The following is a 10904-nucleotide window of genomic DNA, read 5'->3' as shown; positions in this document are numbered from 1 at the left end:
TTTATTTATTGAGATTTATATTTAGTTTAAATGTATCTATTATTTTTCAAATAAAATAAATGTTTATAAATAAATTCATAATAAACCATATGCGTATTTTTGTGGGTTAGTGAATCTGTATTTTAGCTAGATTGTGTTTGTGTGTTTCTTTGTGGGGAGGTTGTAAGTAAATATGCTGTATGTGTGAGTCTTTGTATCTGTATAAAAGTTTCTGAATACAGTATGTGTGTCTTCATAGACGTGTCTTTATGTGCGAGTGTCTGCTTTTGTGTTTGTAGGTCTATATTTAAGTGTGCGTTTGTGTGTACTTGATTGGTTGAGTGCATTAGTGAGTATGTGTATGTAAGTGTATCTCTGTAATAGAGTGTGTGTTTAACCGATTGTGTTTATGCACCATAGTCCTCATGCGTTTCAGAGATTGTGTATGTAAGTAAATAGGCTGTATGCGAGTGTCTTTGTTATTTTTCAAATGTAATTTTTTTGTTCACAATGTCATTGTGTGTTTGAGATTTCTGAGGTTGTGCGTAAACCCTACTGTATGTGTGCGTCTTTGTGACTGTGTTTCTGTGACAGTATGTGTGCGTATGTTGAGTTCTGGGAGTTTGGAGGTTGTGAATAAAGCCACTGTATGGACGTTGTTTTTCTTCCTGTTGCCATGACAGCCTCACAACAGTGTGTACGATAAGTATGTTGCGACTTCTCAGCTACACTGGCTTCATGTTGGCTCCTGAAACAAGCAAAAAAAAAAAAACAACGTGTGGAATTCTTGTAGGAAATGACTTTTGTGAACATCTGTTTGGAGCTTCATCTTCATCACCTTCCACAATCAAGAGGGCCCCGCTGCTGTTCACCAGTTGTCCAGACGGGGGCGCTGTATCACCGCCACATCTGTCCTCTGCTTGATCTAATGAAGGCTTAATTGCGTCTCTTTATTATGAGCCCAGATAATGTGTCTCTTCCGTCCAGGTCCAGAACCATCGTGGCTCAGAACATCACACCTTGAACCTTGAGACTTTAAACGTCCCTAACGTGCCCAAGTCCTCCCGTCCAAAGTCCCCCCCCCCCCACCCACCCCCTCGAGAGGGGGGGGGGGGGTAGAATCTACCGTACCGGTTCTCCTCTATCCGAGTCACACCCAGACTCCAAACACGATCCAAGGCTCAGGTTCTCCTCGGATGTCACTGTTGGGATCATAAACGTGTGTTGTTGTTTTTTTCGCGAGCCGTGATTCCAGCTCCAGCTGCTCCAGCTCCGGGTTTTGCGCGCCTCCCTCACCGCCGCAGTGGGAGGAAGTGGAGCCACAAAGCAGCGACAGCCGCGGACTCACCGTGCGACAGAAAACACCGAAGGAAAAAAAAACACCCCAGAAGAAGGAGACTCGAGTCAACATGTGTCCTGCCAGAGCCCGGATCCGAACCGTCTGAGCCAGAGGGCCACCACCGCCGCGGGGTCGAGACGCAGCGAGCGAGGGGGGCTTCCGTGAGACGCGTGCCCGTCCGTCTGGGGGCAAAGGAGTCGGTGCCGTTCGGAAGCCGAACATTTGTGGACCTGCTGGTCGCGACCAGAACCGACACCATTGGCGACGAATGGTGAAACCGTTCAGCGAGTCCTCCAGCGCACCCTCCCCCCCTCCCGAGCCGTCAACCCTCGCTCCGAGCTCGGTCTCCTCCAGCCTCGGAGGGTCCCCCCCCGCCGCCACCCCAACAACCCCCGAATCCTCCGGGTCACCCCGAAAAAGCGAATATGGATTATTTGACGCGATTGTCTTCCTGACTTGCGCTGGACGAGCTTCTGACACGGAAAACATTTCAACATTTCCCCCCCAAGAACCGAGTTTCCTCGCCGCCGTTAGCTTCTTAAAACCTTGAAGCCGAGAGACAGCATCGTCCTCCGCCGGATAGTTCTAGTGTTGACCGGTTATCACTCGGGAACGAACGCCCCCCAAAAAAACCGACCCAAAGTCTGGATCTAAAGCTCGAGCACATCCTCCGTCTGTTAGCCAGCTTGGCTAGCAGGTTCGCTAGCGCGGAAGCTAACTAGCGGGGGCTACAAACAAGTTAGCTCTTTACTAGCTAATTTGTCATTAAAACCCGTGGATGACAACCTCGTTAGTCGCGTTAAAAACCTCAGCGGTTCTGACCCAACAGATCCACTTGTTGTTGTTGTTTTTTTTCGCGTGATTGATGCGTGTTTAGGGAGCTTTGGAGCCGCACAGGAAGCGAAAATAAACAGTGTTTGGATTCCATGGAATGTTAAATGTTCTCGTTAAATAATTAAAATTTAAGAGACTGAACCCGTCGAAGAGGATCCATAAAATAAAACACGCGCCGTTGTTGCCATCGCAGGTAAACATCTTAAAAATATTCTCCGGGTCACCCCGGGTTCTCTGTGGCGTTATCATCGGTGCTTTATTTTTTGGGGGGCCAGCGGCGACAGAACCCCTCCAGGGACCAGCGGGAGCTCCAGTAAACAACTCTGGTCTCAATCCAGATTATTCCTCCTGCACTAAATGGGATTACACAGACTTCGGGGGTGATTTTTTTTGCTCTCAGATTAGCTCCATGTCTTCCCCTGCACGGTTCGGTTCTCCTGCCTTCACCATGCTAGTCTAAGCGAACCAAGAACCGAGTTTTCCAGCACCGACTTCCTCCCCACCCCACCACCCCCTACCCCGCCCCGCCGCCGCCGGTCTCCGGGCCCCCCTGGATGAGGCTCCGGCTGCCTCTGTGATCGCACCTTCCTTCCTTCCTTTTTTTTTTATTGCAATCGGAACCGCTGAGCAACAGAACCAGGCTTCTCTCCTTGATCGATCCGCTCCGTCCAGGCTGTGAAGATGGCGGACCTGGAAGCGGTGCTCGCTGATGTCAGCTATCTGATGGCGATGGAGAAGAGCAAGTCGACTCCTGCAGCCAGAGCCAGCAAGAAGATCATCCTGCCCGAGCCCAGGTGAGCGGAACCGCACTCGAACCTGCGACACCATGACCCTCTCACGCTTACACGTTGTGTTCGAGAGAGAGGGATGTGCAGTGAAAGATGGAGGCCTCTTCCTCCAGGGTTCAACTAGACTTTTATTTTCAAAAGAACCATCCAGATGTTTGCAGAAATGTCACTCAATAACCATCAAGAAAACTACTGAAATGTCATTTGTACCAAGTGTGTATTATATGTTCAGCAACCGACTAAACTAAAGCCTTGGATAGAATCTTTAAAAAAAAAAAAAACATGATTGAAAACATACTTTCATCTGCCATTGAAAAACATGATGATTCCAAGAACCTGTTCTCGCTGACTGTTTAAAATACAAACTGGAACTTAGTATTTACCGCAGACGTTCGTAGCTCTTTACCATGTTTAAATATTAATATTCAGATGATTTAAACGTTACATACTCAACATGGGTTTAAGGGAGTTTGTTTTTTTCACTCCCAATATTTAACTTGACACGACTTTGGCATCTTAAGTTGTGTTTCGTCACAATTGTTTACTCAAGAAACACCTAAAGATAACTTGTAAACGTAAAACAAACATTGCAGCTGGGAAAAATACACATATTGATGATCGACCATGCAAATCAGCTGTTTTAAAAGCTCAACTTTAACTAATCCTTTTTTTTTATCATTTCTAAGATGTGCAGCAATTATTTTACAGTAGAAACAAATGCAAGAAATTTACATTTACTAGTTTGCTTTACAATATTCAAAATGGGTTCATATTTTAGATTTATGTTATTATTTAGTAATTTTCTAATATTTATTCAGTAGGTTAGCAATGTATTATTGTATTTCCCAGTCTTGACATTTCAAGTTCAAACTTAAGTCAAAACTCAGTTAACTCATTAATTTTTGTGAAGTTGAAGAGAAATAATAAAAAAAACTATTACAAAACAGCAGCGCTATAGACGCACAAATGTAGTTATTAGATGTCAAAGTCCTCTTATAACATTTCATAATGTCAACAATGATCAATGATCTGTCCTGGAGACAAACGGAGGCTGACCTCAGGATATGTGAGTGTTCTTAAGCTGGAGAATAATTGGTTAAACTGTTTGAAAATGTACATTTCCACATAGGTGACTCCAAAAATAGTCCACTGTAGGGTCCACTCGGGTCCTACAACTTGTTCTACTGCTCTCAGGCTGAGCCCGAGGCAAACATATTAACGTAACAAACTTATGCAGTAAACAATCTTTTAGCCAGCAGGGGCGCCAGAGAGTCAATGTGGCGCTAAATTACTGAGTGTTTTTTGCATCTACACATTTAATGCCATCGGCAACAACCATGTCGAGGACAGACATGTTCAGCTTTTCAGGTGCTCAGTCCCTACGTTATGTTCTCGGCCGTTCTGGACGTTTACATCTGTAAACATTGGTTAATACAAAAATACTCGCGACCAAATCAACCGCCATGATCGACTCTGTTGAATTCCAACTGTTGAACATCACCATAAGATAGTTGAACTTCTATCCGTTCTCTACGACTATAAGTTTGCTGCCCCTGACACATTCTTACCAGTAATGTGGACCAGAATCCTGTAGAAGTCTAATGATCAGGGTTAGTTGTTATTATTCCTCACTCAAGTTTAGTGTTGAGCAATAACTAGATTTGAGTTGAACCATTTTCCTGTATTTATGAGAACTGAAAATCCTTCTTAGGAAATGTCATGTAGCATGACGGTTTGACCTTTCAACATGTGAGGAGGTCAACGCGTTTGTGTGGTTTGTGTGATTTCAGTGGAGGAGACGAGACTGTGGACAAGTGTGTTGTCTTCCCCAAAAGTCTGGACATGTCACTGTTGTGTATGGGAATGTTTTGATAACAAGCAGATGTTTATCCTCCATCTTCATTGTTGTTTGACGTTTCGGATACTTTCTATTAACAACTTAATTCCCAGCGGAATGTTGACTGACTAACGAAACTCCGGGCTTCAAAAACATGTCCTGACAACATGAGATCAGCAGAAAATATCCACCACGATGAACGTCAAACGTCCCTGTTTATGTAGACTTTGACGCCGTCAGTCGTCTCATGTTTGACCTAGTGTCGATCAGTTGTTCGTATGAATTGACACAGTTTTATTAGCAAGTCCTGAGGTCTGTACTGGGTCAATCCAGTATCGCTGAATCAATTTAAACTAATGTTAACACGAAACATGTCCACCTCTGTTTCTAAAGTGTTGGTTGTTGGTTTGTTTGTCAGTTAGAAAAGAGAAATGATAACCAAATAGTTCCCACAAGTTTCCACGCAGCAAGTCATCTTGCAACCGTGCTGCTGTAGAACGACTTCCCTCCGCTGTCGTGAAGTCGTCATTTTAGTTTCCTCTGTGTCTCTGCGTGTGGTTTGGTTTTTTTTTTGTAAATATACAAACACTTTCACTTTCTTGGTCCACTGACTTACTGAAGTTTATGCGAGGAACATTTGTCAGTCAGAACCAGAACGGTGAGCCGCAGCTTCAACCGTGAAGATGACCTCAAGTGTATCCAGAACCAGTCCAGTAGGACTCTGGACCAGCAAACAGACATCACAAATCAGATGGGACCAGTGCTGACTGGTCTGTTTAACCAAACACTGGAACTACAGCAACCTTTGTTTTCAAAGTTCCTCTTTTCGTAAATAGAATTGCTCTGTGTGAAGCGTCAAATCATCTTATTTATATTTTACTAAGCAGTTCTGCTAAATTAGTGCGCAGATTTTTTCTGAAATAAGCTTGAAATCGAACCAAAGGTCTTAAATGATCAGATTACCACGAAACTTTTTGACCCGATAATTGCGATGTCAAGTAGCACGGTTTGGTCAGTTTTAGATCCCGAGCCGCCGCGGGTCCACGTCTCTCATGCTAATGGACACGTCGTCGTCGGTCTCCGTCAGCCAGTGGCTCCTTCGCTCGTCAGGCTGACCAATCAAATCAGTTTTCCAGAAAGTTGATTTGAGAAGCGAAGCCGGCGCTCTGTCACCCCGGTGAAGGTCGACGTCGACGGAGTTCTCCACGCCTTCGTCTCGCCGAGTGCCTTCGCACGTTAAACAGTTTGGTCAGTTTTAGGTCACCCAGATAAACTTTTAGAGTATAGGACCATACGACGTTGCACAGAAAGTTTGTCACATCGTCGACAACTGCTATTACTTCAGCAGGACGGATTAAACTCCTTCTGTCCTGCGTTAATAAGATGTTTATCTCGGGTTTTTTTCCTGCAACCTGACCCGATAATCTGGGATTATCTTGTTTGGCCTTCCATCAGATGTTCAGGAATCATGAGTGTCGGTCAGGAAACACTGACGTCCCTGAGATTATCCACAGTGTCGCTAGTCTGGTATGGTCTCGCACACTCGTTGTTGTAATAATCTTAACCCCTGGATGAGTGTTGTCAGTTTCAAGATGCAGGTCGTATCCAGGATCCAAATATTTGTTTGTTTCCTGGAGGAAATAAACATCAGTTTGGGGTGGCTCTTCCATCCCTTACCTGGTGTTTCAGGTATCCAGTAGTCATTTATCTGACTCTAAGCTGAGTTATTAAGTCTTGTCGCACAATATAAATCTAAGACAAATGAGTGCAAGGAGAAGAGGTCACGTGATAGGTGCCATCAAAGTTAATAGGTCATATGTATAAACATATTTTGTGTGCACCCATTTTTATATTTTTTCAAACTGGCAAATAAAAGTTGCGGTCAAGAAACGGAGCAGTTCTTGCACGGACGTGACTGTCGTCTCGGACGGGTGGATGTTTTGTGTCGGTTCGACGGACGTTACAGCTTCTATAGTTGTAGTCGCCGGGCGTCAGAGCTCCTGTCGAAAGTGACACGAGGAGATCGCGGACGCCTGCCACATTCTCGACGGTCCGAGGCGGCGTCCTGCGGCGGGGATCTGAGGGCTCCTGTGGGGGAGGGAGGACACCGACCCGATGATGCAAAGATGACCCCTCATAGCAACAGAGTTGGTCAAACATCTCTGTTGGGTGAAGGAGGGCTCTTCCTAGAAGGGCTGTGAGAGGAAACCTTATCGGTGGATTAACCTGAGATGCCTTTTTTGATGTTTGATATTAGACGTGCAGAACTGAAGCAGGTGAACGTAAAAGCCTTGACTCAATCCCAAAATGTTTTTTTTTAATGGGGCAAGTTCAGAGAACAAGATAAAATAATAACTATGGTCTGTTATTTCGATTCCTTCGTTATTGTCAACTGGCTCTTTCTCATCACTTTGACTCCTTTAAGAAACATCTTAAGATGTTTTTATTTGTTCAGGCTTTTCCTTGATTTTCTGGAACTCCTGTTGTGTTATCAGTTTTATCTTGACCTTTAAAATATATACTTTATTGAATATTGTTTTGATTGTTTAAGCGTTTTGTGACCCTGGTCTAGAAAAGCGCTATACAAATAAAAATTGCTTACTTACTTACTTACTTACTTAATTCTCTTCATCAAAAACTATCCAAAATGGCTCAAATCTTCACTGGTACTTCACCGGTAGGACTCCACATGTGTATTCGGCTGTGCTTGTTTACCCGTTAGCCTATAGTAGAATCATTAGCAAAAAGATCAGGCACTTAAAAAGGTTGACGGTTATGATAATGCTCTCAATAATGCGCTTGATGTTTTGTGGTCGAAACCAAACGAACAGACTCTCGATTCATGACTCTGCCGCCGGAGACACCACTGGCTGCTGCCTTTTGTTCTCTGAAATAATAATCCTGATAAGGCGGCAGAGATCCAGAGGAGGAACTTGTTGTGTGATAAAACACAAAACCGGGAGGGGTGGGGTCAAAGGTCGGCCACAGAGGGACGCGTTAAACAACTATTAAGGATTCTACCCACAACATGAGAAGTGGGTAGAAATCCCTCCGGGGAATCGTGTGTTTTGGTGGCAGCTTTCAAATAACACTCTTCTGCCGCAACTCACTAGTCAAAAGTTGTCGCTTGAGTTAAAGTTTTTTTGAATTGCTTCTAAAATTACTCTTTAAACACTGTTTGTGATTAACTGTCCTCAACACTTTTCGACTTTATGCACATCTGGATGAACTTGTTAATAGAATTAGAGTTGTTTTTGATTGGAGGATATTTGTGAGCTCGTCTAGCTTCATGAGAAGCTCTTCTCGGTTCACGGCTCTGGACGGACACCTGGGCTGCGGTGACTCAACGGTCGGCGGAACTTGAACTTTGGCGGCGTCTCTCATGCTGAGGGTTTCCTGAAACGGAAGCAGGAAGTAAAGCGCTGAGTCGTCTCGGTTTCACAAGTTCCAGCTCCCTCCCCCTCTGCCGAAGACCCGTGTCAACCAGCGGAACTGGTTTTCCTCCCAAACACGCGGCCTCTCAACCAGGCTCATGTCAAGTCTTTGTCAGCTGGAAGCTCCAAAAAAAATATCTGCCCGACCAGGTTATAAGACAAACACCGCCGCTCGTTATCATCACATTTCAATTAGAGCCGCAGAAATGTCAACGGGATCCTGTTAATGATGTTCAATATTTGCTCGCCTGAGATGTTGATACTGATCAGACACTACTTCCTATCGGAGCAGTCCTGGAACACCACATGTGGTTCTTGATCCATTAGAGACTCAGACCGATCGTTGGCCTGGTGGTTTGACTCGTGGTTCAGTGGTTGTGGCCAGGAACGACTTGTTAAAGTGAAAAGTTAGAAAGTCCACTAAGAGCAATGTTTCAAGACCATTAGAGGTAATAAAAAATTGTCAATACACTTATTGACGAACTGTTTTTTTGTTTAAAAAAAACAAAAAAAAACAAAACCTTATCAATCTTCAAAATGATGTATACTGTATATAAAATCACATTTTATTTTAATCATGGACATTTTATATTTTATATTTCAATAAAGTGTGTATAAAATAAAATAGTTTTTAAAAATATGTTTTATTTTATAAATAACACTATTATTCAAAACTTTTGTTCATTTTGTGTTGCAATTAAACTTCCGGGCCCCTAGATGGCAGGCAGCAGTCAATACTACAAATATATCCTTGTTACTACAGTATTACTATATATTGAATCTCTGACCCTGTATTGCGATACATATTGTAGCCCCAGATTCTTGCCAATACACACCCTGATCAACCGTAAAGTTCCAACACAAGATAAATAAAATTGAGAAGCAGAAATGGGAATTAAACTGGATAAAAATCCAAAGTAGACTGAAAAGTATGACTTTGGCCGATTGCTGGGCAACACAATACTGAAGGCCACACTTTGAACCATTCATTTTTCATTACCTTCATGTTGTTATGATGAAATCACAATTGCAATCATGGTTAAAGATCAATGTGACTGTTGCTATTTTCAAACCTCATCAGAATGTTGTTTTACCAGACCCTTGTTTATGAACCCAAAGTAAACCTGCGTTATTTTAAAGTAGACACGTTTTGTTGAGGGAAAGAAGCAAAATTACAGATATAAAAAAAAAAGAGTTTGTTGTGGATGAACAGCTGAGTCCTGTAGTAGAAGAAGGCTTGAGACTGCTGATGGTGCACCTGAACCCACATCTCTGATCCCTACTTGGAGATCTCCTGGATGTAGCGTCATCGCAGCTAATTGACTTCCTGCTAATCTTTGCGTTTAGACCCGAGGTTATCTTTTGTTTATTTGCCTCAAGTCAGTTGTTCAATGCATTCAACTAAAGCAAGTCAATGGAATTTGAAACCAACTCTTTTCTAGGGAACGTGCTAAAAACAAATGTTTCTGGTCACAGCTAGCTTAAGCTTCTGACACGAAGACCACACAAGCGTTTCAGGTGTTCAGTGTCACATTTCCCGGTGTGTCTCTCTTTAGAAGTATGAAGAGCTCATTGTGGCAGACAAGAAAGAGGAGCTTTGGTCCTATGTCACTGGTTCTGATGCAATCTGATGGTCCATCTTACTGTTGAAGATGTTTAATAATGAATTTCTCTCCAATGTCTTGTTGTTGTTGTTTCTCCTGCTGTCTACATTAGCATGCTGCACAGATGTTGTTACGCCATTACCAGAACTGCTGACCCGTGTCCAACCTGCTGTGTATGTTCTAGATCTAGAACTCTGACTCTGGACAAACTAGTGAAACAGTTGTGTTGCTCCAGACGAGTCTAAATATATATATATCGTCCAGAACAAAACGCTTCAATACTGACCTCAGCTGACTCGTCAAGCTAACGGTGGTTCTAGAATGGGTTCTGTGATAAATGATCACGAGGCACGACTCTTACAGTATCTTCTTAACTGGACTGTGCAGGTTTCAGGGTAAAGTTTGAGTTTCCATCTTTTTGTCGCTTTCTATTTAGTAGCACTTGTATGGTTTCAGGGTTCTCACAGTGTAGGGGAACCTGTGCATGGCGCCACTGTCCCCCGCCCAGGAAGTTTAGAATTTGTAACGCTCTGAAACACTATCTCCTGCATTTTGAGGGCAACATTTTGAGAAATATAAAGGCAGAAAATAAAGAATGATTATTGTGGGATGAGCTGAATAATAAGAGAAAAATCTTTCTGGTATATTTTATTCAGGATTTTCTTTAAATCAAGTGTAAAATTGTGTTAAAAGTGTTAAGTTTAAATGAAGGTAATTTATAATCACACTTATATTTTATACAAGTGAGGAAGTAGAAGTGTAATGACTAAACCTTTGGTCAGGTGTAATTTACGATCGAATATATCACAAGTTTATGATGAAATAGGTTTATTTTATAGCAGCACTGCGATGTGAACTCGAAAGAGAAAAATGTCTTCAAGATGAATATCGGCACGAAATCATGATGAATGAGTATTGCATCTGCTGTACAAACATATTGTTTTCATGTCAAAGACATGCATTTCTTCTCTAGAATAGTTACGTCACCAGAAGTTAAATCATGGTTAAAAACACACTTTATACTGAATATAATGTAGAACCTCATATTTAAATTGAATTGAAGTTTGCTTAAGAGGGAGAAAAAAACAA

At 42.7% G+C, this 10904-nt stretch overlaps 1 protein-coding gene across 2 annotated transcripts in view; it reads left to right on the top strand.

The window, feature by feature from the left end:
- Positions 1-1186: 1186 nt before the first annotated feature.
- Positions 1187-10904, top strand: part of grk3 (G protein-coupled receptor kinase 3) — a 34174-nt gene continuing 24456 nt past the window's right edge. The window contains exon 1 of one of the 2 annotated variants that reach the window (XM_087790940.1): positions 1187-2946. In XM_087790940.1, the coding sequence (XP_087647066.1) occupies positions 2834-2946 (113 nt within the window). In that variant the 5' untranslated portion in view covers positions 1187-2833. The remainder of the gene's footprint in view (positions 2947-10904) is intronic. The other variant, XM_087790942.1, reaches the window with a different exon arrangement.

This window comes from Callionymus lyra, chromosome 5 (genome assembly GCF_982586985.1).
Source record: "Callionymus lyra chromosome 5, fCalLyr1.hap1.1, whole genome shotgun sequence".
NCBI lineage: Eukaryota > Metazoa > Chordata > Actinopteri > Syngnathiformes > Callionymidae > Callionymus > Callionymus lyra.
Note: the sequence above shows the minus strand (reverse complement) of the source record. Positions and strands in the feature narration are given on the sequence as shown.